Below are 16163 nucleotides of genomic sequence, written 5' to 3' on the forward strand. Positions count from 1 at the left end.
TGACTCAGATCAGTGTCTGAAAATAGTTAGGAAATGGTGTCAGAGACATTTGGGATTTGGTTTATCTTTGAGCCAGATGCTGCGTTCACTGTCTGACTTCATCAACCACTGTGACGTGATTGAGTTCAGATTTGCCGGCAAAAACGTGCGGTCTGTTCACAAGACCTGAGGCTTTGCCTTGGTCTGAGGTCCCACAGTGATCTGTCTAATCAGGTAACGAACGTTTTTAATTGATATTTACTGGATTAGAACAGCATTAGTGAGATCATCAAAAAGGGAATTCTCTGGAAGGAGTTCCTCTGAATCAGAGCACTCTTCGTGCCAGGTCAAAGCCTGAATAAATTGTTGAGTTGGGTATTACCGGGAATATTACAAGTCCTTATTGTTAGAGACATCCAAGTCATTATCAAGTAAAACAAAGTCTAAGTCCAAAGGATTGCTCAATTCTGACTTGTGCCTATCAGCACATCTTGCATCAACAGTGCCATTAAGTGCAGCTGGCCTTTATTTTGCCTCTTGAGTAATGGAGCGCTCGACTCTTCTCAGTCTTATTGACTGCCCTTTGTCACCCAAAATGCCTTCACCAAAATGCCAAGCACAGAGTTCACTCAGGAGTGGCAGTTTTAGTTGCAAGTGACAAATGGTGGGGGAAATGCAAACACCATTAAACCTTTGTCTTTCAGCCAAATGCTTGAAGTCATTCTGGAGCCAGACATGCTGACAAGCTGGAGGCCCTGAGCTGTGTCTGAAGCCCTGCTGGCCACTTCACATGCCTTGTTAACACTGTGCCACAGCTCTCATTTCCTGAGTGTACCGAGCGACCAAAGGGGGAGGAATGGGTGCACGGGAAAAGTGTTGCACAACACAATTCTTCTGATTTACTTGAGTGTGAAACCTGTAGAATGTCAGCATTTTTCATATTGACCGTTTATTCAGGGTAGGTCAGTGCGTATCAGAAAATTGTACAGAAATGCACATTTGCACAGTTGCACATTTGACAGTGTTTTAGTGTACCTGAGTGCAGCAGTCATTTGGCATGGTCACGTGGTTGTACAGTCCTAATTCCCTCACATTTTTATGGCTTTAGCAGTTTCCATGTCTACCGGAGTAGCTTAAGGTCTGGTGTCAAATATGCATTAGGAGCCAATGCAGGGGCTTGTTCCCAGGTCACTCCTACTCTTCACGGGGCTGTCTCGGGAAGTTTTAAAGGCAGGTTCTGACATGATGCTCCACCCCTAAAGTAGACGGCTCAAACACACTTAATTCCAAGGCTTGTGATGAATCTTTTGTCCTGTTCTTGATTGGGAAGAAAGACGGGAACACCACCAAACAATCAGAACGCTTCCACACACTACATTGGACTTGTAAAAGGAGCAACATGAGGCTGCGCACAGCCCTGATTCTGGCCACACATCTGCTCCTGAAGCTATGCATGCAAGTGGAGGCACAGGCTTTGGGTAAGTCAGTCAAAGTGATTTTGTTTTTCTCCTCATATTTAGGCCTTGTGGTTTGTAATATTTTTAAAGCCTAGGCAGAAACGCCTGAAAGACAAAAAGCCAAAATATACCATATACTGTTTGAATTTAGGTGAAAAACTACACAATTTATCTTTACTACCTGTACAATCCAAACAAAATTATGTAAAAAACCTGTTATATTATGTACAACATGTGCATATTTTGGCTCAAAGCTTTGTAAGACATCCAGATCATGGTTTTGGTTCTGTAGAAACCCCTAATGGGATGGATGTTGTGATAATATTAATTAAAAATGCCAGCAGTTGTTCCATAATGTTAATACTTGATGTATGTCTGTCTGTCTGTCTTGATCCATACTATCTAAAATCAAATGTGACTTCTAACATGATAATAAAGTCATTGAATGTGTAATGAAGCTCTATTTTAATCATCAATCAATGTCTTAAAGCAGTGTTCAAGTTAATGTATTGTAAAGGAACAGGCCACCGTTTTTACAGACTGAGATATGTTCTTACCTGAGCTTAGACGAGTTGATGTGTACCTGTCTGGTCTTGTGCGTGCGCTCAGTCATGCACAACGACCAAAGATGTTGTTAGCATTTAGCCTCTCCTCCGCTATGGACCCAAACGGGGGTGAAGTTAGAAGTGATCAAGCTCTTCCACTTTTCCCCTATTTAAATACAGTTACACGAGTAGTTACACGATCCAAGTGTAGTTACACAAAATTAAACATGTAGATTTTCTAAGCGGATAAAAAAGGAACTATATTGTAACGCGTAATAACACTTAGTACTTTGATGTCCGTGCAGTAAAGTGAAGATATATATAAATATATATATGTATATATATATATTTGGTGCTTCTGGTGTTATTTATTTAGGACATATTTTTTAGATTTAGATTAGTTAGATTAGTTTTAGATGCAAGGTGATGCGAGGTGATGTGACCTTCCCCTCATCACAGGATGCTGCTGATTTTAAATGTGTTTGGAAATGGTTTCCTAATGCGTTCCAGAGCAGTCAGGCCTGTGTTTAACACAAACTGTCTGATAAAGTTGTTGTTGACAAGAGTGAGTCAGGCATTAATTCAGTAGTTAAGTGCTACATTTTACCACCATGTGTATCGCTGAATTACACCATATGTCTACACAACGCACCAGAAACTTGCAAACAAGAGAAAGAAAGAAAGAAAGAAAGAAAGAAAGAAAGAAAGAAAGAAAGAAAGAAAGAAAGAAAGAAAGAAAGAAGTACTAACCCTGTTGTCCAACTAACATTGGAGTCTTATCTTACAGCAGCCATGTTCTTAACACCATTTGGGAGCAATTGTGTTTCCTTTTAACACTAGTTAGAGATGTCCTAGACCTAGAGTGTACTTGCACATTCACGCTATGATCAAAGTGCATTAAGATGTACCTGCAAGACTCATTTCCCTGCTCACTTCATGAAATGAGAATCAGATGCTGCTGTTTTCCCTCCGTCTGTCGACTCTGTCAGGTGAATGTTTAACGCAGTATTTAATCAGTTATTGATTGGCCCATAAACGTATATCTGAAGAGCACAGACAGTGATTGACAGAGCTGGATCCATCATACATACTATACATACTATACATACTATACATACTATACATACTATACATACTATACATACTGCAGTCTTATTCAGCAGGTCTGTATGAGACACAAACAGTTGCACGCCTAACCACACTGACTCTAGGTAACTTTCTTATCCATCCCATTTCAAAGCACCAAGTCCATCTGCCAGGTTTGTCTATGCAGTGTGTTTTTTCTAGTGAGACTGTTTTGTGAATATATCCATTCTCTCTCTCTCTAACTCTCTCTCTCTCTCTCACCCTCTCTCTCTCTCACCCTCTCTTCTCTCTCTCTCCCCTTCTCGCTCTCTCCCCTTCTCTCTCATCCTCTCACTCTTTCTCTCTCCCCTCCTCTTCTCTCTCTCCCCTTCTCTCCCCTCCTCTTCTCTCTCCCCCTTCTCTCTCTCCCCCCTCTCTCTCGTTCTCTCTCCCCCCCTCTCTCTTTATGTACATAGTGTATGACCTGCTCACATCTCCAGACTGCCTGCCAGACCTTCTGCAGGGCGGCCTGGCTGAACAAGGGGTCAATGAGGCATTCATTCTCACCTCCTTCAAGCTGCAGCCAAAGACAGGCACCACTGTGTTCAGCCTGTTCAACCCTCGAGACAACAGCAAATACTTTGAGTTCACTGTGATGGGCAAGCTCAACAGAGGTAAAAAACTGTTGAAAATGTATGACCTAAGTGGCCAGTACTCATGTATAATGATGCGTGTCCTTTTCCTCTTCGGCTCTTTGTTGTGAAGCTGTGTTACGCTACTTGCGGACTGACAACAGGATGAGCTCAGTAACCTTCAACAACCTGGTTTTGGCTGACGGCCAAGTGCACAAGCTGCTGTTTCACCTGCGGGGACTGCAGAAGCAGGGCCAGGTGGGTCTGGAGCTTCACCTGGACTGTCGGCTGGTGGAGACGGTCCAGGACCTGCCCGCAGCCTTCCATGGACTGCCAGCAGGGTATGGTATTGTGGATCTCAGGACTATGCAGCCCAGAGACCAGGTACTTCACTTGCTGACAATAGCAAAGCAGTGCCCACACACAGACAGAGATTACTAATTGTTTACTTTACAGGAGGTTTTGGAGGATCTCAGACTAGTTGTTGGTGATTCGTTTGAGAATGTGGCTTCTTTACAAGGCTGCCAGTTTCCACAAAGAGATGCCGTTCAAACTCTGGGTATGAGTATTTTAGTCAAATTGCAACAAAACATCTAAATACCTCCAAGAAATTATTTTAAACACTGTGACTAGTGAGTAGGAGAGGTTATGCTTCAACATAAAGCTCATGGTTTTATTTTAGGGGTCAACACGAAGCAGCTGTCGAGTCAAATGCTGGAGTTAACTAAGGTGATAAATGAACTGAAGGATGTCCTCATTCAGCAGGTAATGCCCGACTTAAACCCTGCTTTTTTGTCCATGACCTCGCTGCTCTTTTCACAGCATATTTACATAACCATGTTTCGGACCCTTTTCAGGTTAAGGAGACTGCTTTTCTCAGAAACACCATCTCAGAGTGCCAGGCCTGTGGTAAAAACACCGATAATATACATTTGACTCTTTAACGCCCTAACAGCAGGTCAGGGATGGCACTGAGGGGCAGAAGGGATCCGTAACAAGCCAATTTAGCTTAAACATTGTAACCAAACTACAAATATTAAGAAATGGCCATGAATTATCTCACATTGTTTGTTTGCCAGAACATTTATTGTTTATTTTTAAGTTCAAGTCGTTTTTGTAGAGTTGGAACAGAACCAGCTAAGCATTAAAAGCATGGACATGCCTCTGCTTAAAGGTTGTATGGAAAGGTTGTGTAATGATGTTTGTATTGATGCACCTCAGGGCTGGGCGGCACTGAGGTGGTGAAGCCGAGGTGTGGTCCGGGCGTATGTTTCCGTGACGGCATGTGCATAGAGACGGCGGATGGAGTGGAGTGTGGCCCGTGTCCGGACGGATACACCGGGGATGGCTTTAACTGTGACGATGTGGATGAGGTCAGCATTGACTGCAGCTGAGGGCAGCGTAATAAACTGTAGGCATCCAGACCATAAACCTTTCCATTTGATGGCTAGCACATGGTTTATTGGTGTTCTGTTATCAATAAATGATGAAATTATGAAAACAAATCTATGTAAGTTTGAAGGTTTGAGACCAAATCATAACTTTAATTATTATTTTTGACCAAATAACAACTAACTAACAACTAGCACATCCCATCTTGTGCCAAATCCTCTTTTGTCTCTTTTACCATACCATATTATGACAATATTTCATCCACGCCAACCAGGGTTGCCAGGTCTCAGCAGCCAAACCCGCCCAAGAGCATCTCAAAAACTGCACAAAAACTGTGGACTATATTATGAGATCTGGTGGTGCAGTACCCCTGTCCCCCCCAGGTCAAACTGGGTATGCCTGTATGCCTTTTTTGCCCTGATGTCACACCTGAAGTCGAGAATAATGCTGCCATTCACCTTGTATTTACACAATTTGACGCAAATCTTGCTTGAACTATAAATAACCCCCTCCTGGAAAACCAAAAGACATTTTTTTCAACCCGCGGAAGGACTTAAAAAACACGGATTTGGCAACTCAGACCCCAACTGCACAAAATGGTTATTCATATATGTATAATAACGTATTCATTGACAGTATTTGCCTCGTTGTAGTGATATACTTTGTGTTAGAAAGGTGCAGTACACGGTAGCAGGGGAGAATGACCAAAAAACAGAAATTCAGTTCACATAAGGTAAACTTGAGCCTGAGGCAGTTAGTAATGACTCTTAACACACAACAAATGTTGTTAGCTGCACTTTTGGAGCAGAATTAGTTATTATGAACAGCCCCTTGTACTTCACCACAACCACTTAAAGAAAGGTCATGGTCTACGTAGATCTGTAATGTGACTGTTTACGGTTAACCACTGGATGGAAACTGTCCGGACACAGCAGCTTCTCTGTTTGTTTCTTCGTCTGTAAGGACTAGGCTGTTAGATTTGTATCCTAAAACCTAAAATTCCAGGTAGTCATTTTGGGTATGTCTTTTAGTGCCAGTTCAGCCCCTGCTTCCCTGGAGTGAAATGTGTGAACACAGCCCCAGGTTTCCGCTGTGATGCCTGTCCACTGGGCTACTCTGGGCATGAGCTGGAGGGTGTGGGCATCGTGTTTGCCCAAACTAACAAACAGGTAAAGAGTGAATGTTTTTTTTAACACATTTAGATGTGTAATTCTTTAGAAATAACAATCTACTGTTTCCCAATGAAGGTCTGTGATGACGTTGATGAATGTAAAGGACCAGAAAACGGAGGCTGCACACAAAATTCGAACTGTCACAACACTCAGGTAAGATCAGTCTCTTACATAAACCAACCAGGAGACATATTGAATTTTAGAATATTATACATAAACAGTATGTATTCTCTGTTTGACCTTCACAGGGCTCCTTCCACTGTGGTACCTGTAAGACTGGTTTCACTGGAGATCAAGTAAAAGGTTGTAAGCCTGAGATTAGCTGCGGTAGCAGCCTCACAAACCCATGTGATGTGAATGCACAGTGTAGTTTAGAGCGAGATGGTTCCATATCCTGCCAGGTAAACGACCTTTACTATAGAAGCAAAGATCCACACACTTCTGCAGATGCTAAATTGTTTCTCGCCCTGTCAGTGTGGAATTGGCTGGGCCGGTAATGGATATCTTTGCGGGAAGGATACTGACATTGATGGATACCCAGATGAAAAACTCAAGTGCAAGGATCCAGCTTGTAGAAAGGTAAGCGAGGTGCACGATGTTGGAGGCAGATGCAAGTTTACAGACACTCTTTTTCTTACAGGATAACTGTGTGTATGTTCCCAACTCTGGACAAGAAGATGCTGATAAAGATGGCCACGGAGACGCCTGTGATAATGATGCAGATGGTGATGGGATTTTAAATGAGCAGGTTGGTGAGGAAACTTTGGAGTAACATAGTTTTTTGAGAGTCTAATTCGCATATTGAGTTCTCAAGTTACTTCACAAAATAATTTTCTTTTTATTTCTCCTTGTTTCCCAGGACAACTGTTGGTTAAAACCCAATGTGGACCAGAAGAACAGTGACAAGGACAACCACGGAGACGCCTGTGATAACTGTGTCCGAGTGGAGAACCCCGACCAGAGGGACACAGACGGCGACGGCAGAGGGGATGCATGTGACGACGACATGGATGGGGATGGTGAGGAGATGGCGTTATATAACAACCAACATATTTCTTATTAACCTCTTCAGTTGGACAGTTCTTAAACTCTTCACACCACATCTACCACAAGGCCTCAATCAAGATTAAAGATCCCAAAATGTGATAAAGATTATGTTCAAATTGTATGTCAACTGTGTCTAAACCGGGGGAAAAAATAACTTAAATGCGTTACTTAAACATAAATTGATAATAATCTCAAATTAAAATGGTTTAAGTCCAAATGGCAGATGAAACTGTAGCACCTGGAGATGTAGTTTGGGAACCACTAGTTGAGTGCATACAAAATAATCTCTCACGTCTTTCTGTGAGTGCAATGTCCCTATATGGATATATGGGATTCATATTTTCTTTCAAAGCTTCCCATCTAGTGCAGGAAATGAAACTATGTGTGAAAAGCCAATACTTCCTTTGATTATTCAGATTGCTTCTCAAGCCATGCTCGGAAAGATGAAACTCTTTCCCCCATGTGTATGTATGTGCTACTTGACCTTTATGCATTCATTTTCCTGCAGCCTTCTGCTTGCAAGGAATAAAAATCAGGAGAAAATGAAAATCTGGTGATAGAAAATGCAACAGTGCCACCTAGTGGCACAAGTACGAACAAAATACATGACTTTTAACTTGGCCATTTTAAATGCATGTATTCACTTAAAGGTATTTTTCCAATCACTCAGTGGTAAGCTGCATGTTTAGCCACAGTTGCCCTTGAGGTAGACAGACAGAAGTGTGACCCCTCATCTGCGCCAACAGACCCTCTGACCATCAACTCACTTACAGGCCCGGGAGTAATCAGAAGCACATGGCTTCAGAGGTTTGATGAGATTGGGCTTTCTCAAGGTGGTATGGCTTCTTCACAGCCATCTGGAGAAGCCCAAGTACCACCAGTAGTAAACTTACAACAGTGAGCAGAGAAACAAGTTAGGATTATTTTGTGCTATCAACTGAATCAGAATCCCTTTTTCTGTCATTGTACAATGCACAGCGAAATTACAAAGCAGCCCCACAGTGGTCTCAAGTCAAAATATTAAAAAGCATAAATTCCTCATTCATTCACCTATCAGAGTTCAGTGTTTTCATTGCACGGGGTCGAAACTGTCTAGTGTGTCCCTTTACAATCCTATCCCGCCTCCCCAAGGGCAGCGACGTGAATAAGGAATATGCTGATGAGTCCTGTGTGATTCCTTTGCCCGACAAAGACGTCTTGTCAGGTGAAGAGAGCAGAGGCCTTATGATGTTCTGGGCAGACTTCACCACTTTGTCTAGTGCCTTTGTCTGACACAGTGCAGCTGCTAAACCACACCAGCATGCTCTCTATGGAGCTCTTATAGATAGACCACAGCAGTGGTTGAGGCAGACGGGTTCATAAAATAGACCAATGAACCATGATGTTGCTCATACATTTCAGAGGCTGCTGAGACATAACAAATTATTAAAGGGATATTTCAGGATTTTTGACATAGGGCCTCATTTCCTAGTTATCCAGAGTATTGTTGATTTCTGGAGATATTTTTTTCTTAAATTCATGCAGTCCTTATATTTGAAGAGCTTAGTGGCGCTAGGCTAGTGCATTTCTATGGTATCAGCTAGCCTGCATTAAAAACTCTCTGACCCGCTCCACAGTGCACCTGAGGTAAATCACTTTTAACGCCAGACTAACCATATAAATGTCTGTGTCAATAGAATCATTATAACTGTTTTGTTTATAGTTGAGCAGCATCAGCTTCGTGGTTGTATAAGCTACGCAGCGGCGGAGTGATATGCTTGAAAATAGTCCATCAAAATGCGGTCATTCATGTGATACAAGGTCAGTTCTATTCAAAAAAATATTCTATGGACACAGACATGTATATGGTTAGTCTGCTGTTATAAGTGATTTGCCTCAGGTGCTCTGTGGAGTGTGTCAGACAGTTTTTAATGCAGGCTAGCTGATACCATAGACATGCACTAGCCTAGCGCCACTAGGCTATTCAAATATAAGGACTGCATGAATTGCAAAAAAAAATATCTCCAGAAATCAACAACACTCTGGATAACTAGGAAATGAGGCCCTATGTCAAAAATCCTGAAATATCCCTTTAATCTATTTAACCAGGCGTGTCCAAACTTTTTTCAATGTGGAACATGTTTACAGTGTGGAGCGGCAAAGACCTGCGTTCACTGCATTGTGTGCAGATTTCGATCTCGGGCCTTCCTAGGGTGTTGTATTATGTGCAAAAAAAAGATAGGAGTCCTTGGTGGTAGCCAGTGGTGATCCTTAATCTTATTGTTTGGTTACTTGAAGGCTTGAAAAACTTCCTGGACAATTGCCAACTGGTCCCCAATAGAGACCAGCTGGACAGAGACGGAGATGGTGTGGGGGATGCGTGTGACAGCTGCCCGGACACCCCCAACCCGAACCAGGTATAAAGCTATTAGACAGCGTTCATATTTCACATTTCACTCAATAATAAACCATCAAATAATGCATGGGAAAATGTCTGAACTCATTCACAGGGGGAGGGGAGAGAAGCCATTTAAGAAAAATACTGTAAATGATTAGTAGAGGAAGCTGTGTGGGCATTTGAAACAGAGAAGGACATTCCTCAAACGACACTCAAAGATAGAATTCCTGTAGCTAAACATGGAAACATTGTGTGGTTTCAGTCTGATGTGGATAACGATTTGGTCGGAGACTCCTGTGATACAAATCAAGACAGGTAGGCCACACACTTTATTTTGTTTAGTTTTTCCACATTGCACTAATAACGCCCTGCCATTCTGTGACGCAGCGACGGAGATGGTCACCAAGATAGCAAGGATAATTGCCCACTAGTCATCAACAGCTCGCAGCTGGACACGGATAAGGACGGTCTAGGAGACGAATGCGACGATGACGACGACAATGACGGAATCCCGGATTCTATTCCCCCGGGTCCCGACAACTGCCGCCTGGTCCCCAACCCTGATCAGATAGACGACAACAGTGGGTATCACTATTGCTTAAAAATTGCAAGACCATTCTTACATGTAGGTTGTGGATGTGACATATTAAGGAAACCCATCTCACCAGAACACAGCAAACATCACTATATGTTAGGTTTTTTGTGATGTTAGCTTTTGATCCTTGGGCACAGTAAGTGACAATAATGCAATCATTCTATACCAATGGACAAGTGGTCATTCTGATGCTGCCATGGTTTGACCGAGTGTGCAAGTAATTGAAGTCGGGCAGAACCTAAATATTATGCGGTGCAGCCGTTTGCGCTGGTGCTTCACAGCAAGGTCCTGGAATCGATTCCCGGACGGGGCGTCTCTGTGTGGAGTCTGCACGTTCTCCCTGTGTCTGACTAGGTTTTTTCTGGGTGCTCCGGTTTACCCTTCCACTAAAAACATGTGCAATAGGCCAGGGTGAATTACGTAAACATGCATATTAATGACCGACGTCATGCATATTAATGAGGTATATCAATATTTGTGCTCTGCTGCTTTCATAGTCAATAGAGGCCAATAATGATCAGGAACTCAGTCAGAACAGTAGAGGGCAGCACAACAAAACTATTTTACACACTTGAACCAAACACTGTTACACAAATATATTGCTTTTAATTATATTTTTTGGTAATTATTATTTGTGTTTGATTTATTCCTTCCTGATTTCTTGTTTATTTTAATGTAAATGAAAATATGCCACTGACGGATCAATAGTCAGGGATCATTTATTCACTCACTTATTTTGGAAAAAGGGGCACTATGCACATGAAAAAAAAAAAAAGGTTAAAAAATGCATAACTTATTTTGTGCAATATGTTGATTTTGCAGCATATTGTGAGGTTGCTGTGAGCCATGAATTGCGGTGGTAAAAACATCTTTCTCTGTGGTCCCCTTTTAGACGATGGTGTTGGAGATATTTGCGAGTCTGATTTTGACCAGGACAAAGTGATTGACAGGATCGACAACTGCCCGGAGAATGCAGAGGTCACACTCACTGACTTCAGGGCCTATCAGACCGTTGTTCTGGACCCGGAGGGGGACGCTCAGATCGACCCGAACTGGGTTGTATTGAACCAGGTACGATTAACAAGAATCCTTTCATTGCCTGGACCGTGTACTGTATATAAATCGAACAGGCTTCGTAAATCAGAATATTGAGAATGACTTGAGATACGCTACAAAAGCAAAACTAAATTCCCCAGTGAATAGCACACTAATATGACCTTCTAGTTCACTAATAAGAATTTGAAAATACAAATGTGTAATGAGTTTAATTTTGTACTGGAGAGATATTTTTAAAAGCTTTATTTATTATCTAATTCATTATTTGGCAACACTTTGTAATTATAATGACATTAAGCATTTGTTAAGCATGGGTTAGTTAGTTAGCTTCTATGCTATTGCTTTGCTGTGACATCATCTGTATGACCTCTATAGAATGTAAGTATCATTGCCAATTGTTTTAACACAGGGAATGGAAATTGTGCAGACTATGAACAGTGATCCCGGACTTGCCGTTGGTAAGCTTGTCAGTCTTCATATTCTGAGAATGTACATTTAGCCATTCTAGTTTTTGTTGTAAAATATGTGGACATCTGTGGGCAGGCTACACAGCCTTTAGTGGCGTGGACTTCGAGGGGACGTTCCATGTGAACACTGTGACAGATGACGACTACGCTGGCTTCATCTTCGGCTATCAGGACTCCTCCTCGTTCTATGTGGTGATGTGGAAACAGACTGAGCAGACGTACTGGCAGGCCACGCCCTTCAGAGCTGTGGCAGAGCCCGGCATCCAGCTCAAGGTTAACAACACCATACACCAGTGTTTTCACTTCTTTCTTGTATCACATTTTAATCTTTTCTGTTTCCTGTTTCTTGCATCCCAGGCCGTGAAGTCCAGAACAGGCCCCGGGGAACATTTGCGAAATTCATTGTGGCACACAGGAGACACCAACGACCAGGTGCGCCTGCTCTGGAAAGACCCCAGAAATGTGGGCTGGAAGGATAAGGTGTCCTACCGCTGGTACCTGCAGCATCGACCACAAGTTGGATACATCAGGTAAAACACACGTATGATGATGGATGTTTTAAAAATGTAACATGTGTGCGTTCATATTACAGAGCCAGGTTTTATGAAGGAACTGAGCTGGTTGCTGACTCTGGTGTGACTATTGACACCACAATGAGAGGCGGAAGGCTGGGCGTTTTCTGTTTCTCTCAAGAAAATATCATCTGGTCAAATCTGAAATACCGCTGCAATGGTACGGCATTTTTCACACAGACAAACAGATGCTCATTTCAATAGTGCTGCAAAACAACCAACTCTTTTCACTTCCCTAGACACAATCCCAGAGGACTTCCAGGAGTTCAGCGCTCAGCACGGAGGTGACACTTTTAATAGATAGAGGGAAATTACATCACATGATTATGTTGTTTGTGAGTTTGTATGTTGAAAACTGTCTACAGGTTATGAACATTGAACACAATCGTAGTATGTAGGTTTACTCAGTCATGTCATTGTACCATTAAGACTCGTACAATTTCCTAAGTTATAAGACTGATAATATTCTGTAGTATACAGTATACACTACAGAATCAAACTGACCTGTTCTAAGCATTGCATTTTTATTCAAACCACACTGTTTCTGAACACTCAAAAGTGAACGTTTTGCTTTATTTTTTTATAATCATACCTTTGTCCAAATAAAATTAAGTGACTGTACATCTGTGTTTGTTATATTGCCAAAGATTAAAGCACACACCAAATACTTTGGCTATAGAGTTAGTCGCTGATTATTGTCTTGGCCCAAATGAGAGAGACACAGCTCAGGGGCGGAGAGAGTTTACAGTGAATGTTGTCTGTCAAGTAAATTGCAAAATATGTTTTTATGCTTTGTTTTTTTTTATCGTTTACACCTGCCCTTCATATTCACTTTAATGCATTAATGATTCAACCGATCGGCCACAACTGTTCAACCATTATTTTCAACTTTTCATACCATGAACTCCAACCCGTGACACACTGATCTGATGTTGCTGATGTGAGGTTCTCCTGTGCGTCCTCATGTTGTTGGTTATCTCAAACTGTTCGTGTACCACTGGTACTTCACCAGGTGATACTCAGGGCCATCTGCAATTAGACAATATTCATTTCAGTGAATGTCGACAGCTATTGCACAGCTATTTTCAGGTCTTTCCAGAGATGTTCAATCGGGTTCAAGACTGGCCTCTGTCTGGACCTCTCAGGGGCATTGACAGACTTGCCCTGAAGCCACTCCTTCGTTATCACGGCTGCGCTTCGAGTCAGTGAGTATCTGGGTTTCATCAGACCAGAGAATCTTGTTTCTCATGGTCTGAGAGTTGTTAAGGTGCCTTTTGGCCAATCGGGCTGTCATGTGCCTTGTTCTGAGGAGAGGCTTCTGTGTGGCCTCTACCATAAAGGCCTGATTGGTGAAGTGTTGCACGGATGGTTGACCTACTGGTAAGTTCTCCCATTTCCTCAGAATAACGCTGGAGGAGCTCTGTCAGAGGGAGGGTTCTTGGTCACCTCCTGATCAAGTTTGGACGGGCGGTCAGATCGAGGAAGAGTCCTGGTGGTTCTGAACTTCTTCCATTACGAATGTTGGTGTCACTGGTCTCTTCGGGACCTTAAGTGCTGCAACAGTTTTTCTGTACCTTCCCCAGATCTGTGCCTCGATACAAACCTGTCTGGAAGGTCTACGGATCATGCCTTTGACTTCAGGGCTTGGTTTCTGCTCTGACATGCACTGTGGGACCATAGAGGCAGGTCCTGGGCCTTTCCAAATCAAGACCGATCCATTTCATTTACCTCCAGAGCTCTGTTTTTACTGTCATATATAGAGTTAAGGGTGTGAATACACATGTAATAATTACATGTGATATTTTAGTTATTGTTTTGTGTTTACGTTTTTATATATATATATATATATATATAAATGTGCAATAAATACAAAAACGTAGCCTACAATTGTTGTCACTTTGTCATTATGGGGTATTGTTTGTAGATTGATGAGGGATAAAGCTGTAACAAAACAAAATGTGGACAAAGTGAAGGAGTGTGTATACTTTCCGAACTGTATTATCCCCTTCTCTTTTGTGTGTCTGTGAGGTACTGGCTGTTACAGTCTGTCTGGCTTGTGGTGCTTTTGTCCAGTAAGAAACTGAGTTGCATCATTCACATCAATACAAAATACTATATATCTGAAAAGCTGTCTTGCAGCACTTTTCTGATACACAGCATAGGCTTTTCCTCTCATTTATGCCTAGTGCATGTTGAATAGCTATGGTAGCCTGCTGTGCAATATCGTTTTGGTCAAGTAGCCTAATCTGTCAGATTGTCTGTTCTGCTTTCCTCTTTGTGACAATCCCTTTCAGATCGCATTAACAATCTGCATGTACCTTTGTGCTTGTCCACTCTCATCTGTCTCCTCATCTCCTCCGAGATCCCGGCCATTTGCAGGATGGCGGTCTGTGGTGTTCTATTCTGAAGAATTAGAAGCTTTTGTAAAAGACAAGCTGTACAATATCAGACACCAGAGGGCAGCGCTCGACAGTAAAATGTTTCTGTCGGATTTTACGACTAAATACTTGTGTATTTTGTGGGTAAAAGAACAAATGTTCTAAATCTAAATAACTGCAGCTGCATTTTTTTAATGATTTCTTTTTCCATATCGTCTACACCTGTTCATGCGACCAATACTGTGTGTTCAGTCTAGCCAAAGCAGATTGTCACTCTCCCAGACGTGTGGGTGTAGAGGGAGAGAAGGTGTGAGACAAGGGATGGGAGATGTCAAAGAACAGCTCATTTTCTCACTCGTTATACAACTGTGATTTAGACGCTGATGGCCTGTCTGCACATTTAAATGGGGCACATTTATGTAACAGCTCTAAACTCCATCCAGTCTTTGTCCTGAAATCACAAGAACACCCTTTGTGCTCGGAAACACAGTGTACTCACAACACAAATCCACTTACCTACATTAACATGATTATACATATATGTGTGTGTGTGTGTGTGTGTGTGTGTGTGTGTGTGTGTGTGTGTGTGTGTGTGTGTGTGTGTGTGTGTGTGTGTGTGTGTGTGCGCGCGCGCGCGCGCGCGTGTGTGTGTGTGTGTGTGTGTGTGTGTGTGTGTGTGTGTGTGTGTGTATACAGTGCCTCTCGAAAGTATTCATACACCTTGAACTTTTGCACTTTTTGTCATGTTTACAACCCTAAACATAAACATTTTATTTAGATTTTTTTACTGAACGTTCACACACAAGTAACAGACAACTGTGAAGTGAAAGCGAAATGATACATGATTCTGTTATTTTTCAAAAAATAGAAAAGTGAAAAGTGGGGCGTGCATAAGTATTCATACAGCATTTTCTGAGTGCATTAAATTGCCTTTATAACATTCCTAATGACTCCAGAATGTTCACACCTTGGCCTAACGGTTAAATAGAGGCACCTGTGTGTAATCTACTCTCAGTATAATTTCAGCTGTTCTTTTAGGCCCTCAGAGCTATAGTCGGAGTGTATTGGTCACTAAACAACATCATGAAGGCCAAGGAGCACCAGAGAGGTCAGGGATAAAGTTGTGGAGAAGTGTAAAGCAGCCTTAAGTTATACAAAGATTTCCCAAGATTTAAACATCTCCCGGGGCACTGTTCAATCCATCATTCAGAAATGGAAAGAGTAAAGCACCACTGCCAATTTACCAAGACACGGTCGCCCATCTAAAATATTAGATCAAACAAGGAGGACACTGGTAAGAAATGCAACCAAGTGCCCCAAGATAACTCTGGAGGAACTGTGAAGTCCTGCTGCTGAGCTGGGGGAATCTGTACATGGGACAACTATAAGTCGTATCTACACAAATCTGGCCTTCATGGACGAGTGGAAG

The 16163-nt window shown here is 42.2% G+C and overlaps 1 protein-coding gene across 1 annotated transcript; it reads left to right on the forward strand.

Moving 5' to 3' along the window:
* The first annotated feature begins 1222 nt into the window (after nt 1-1222).
* thbs4b (thrombospondin 4b) lies at nt 1223-12866 on the forward strand. The gene is made up of 22 exons (XM_079552041.1): nt 1223-1457; nt 3523-3720; nt 3812-4062; nt 4135-4237; nt 4361-4443; nt 4536-4587; nt 4900-5051; nt 6102-6239; nt 6318-6395; nt 6491-6643; nt 6717-6821; nt 6883-6990; nt 7102-7261; nt 9567-9685; nt 9929-9981; nt 10054-10247; nt 11154-11332; nt 11727-11775; nt 11861-12057; nt 12142-12314; nt 12377-12516; nt 12596-12866. The coding sequence occupies exons 1-22, from the start codon at nt 1379-1381 to the stop codon at nt 12658-12660; spliced, it is 2829 nt and encodes a 942-aa protein (XP_079408167.1). The 5' UTR covers nt 1223-1378; the 3' UTR covers nt 12661-12866.
* The last annotated feature ends 3297 nt before the right edge of the window (nt 12867-16163 follow it).

Source organism: Gobius niger (assembly GCF_951799975.1).
Source record: "Gobius niger genome assembly, chromosome: 2".
NCBI lineage: Eukaryota > Metazoa > Chordata > Actinopteri > Gobiiformes > Gobiidae > Gobius > Gobius niger.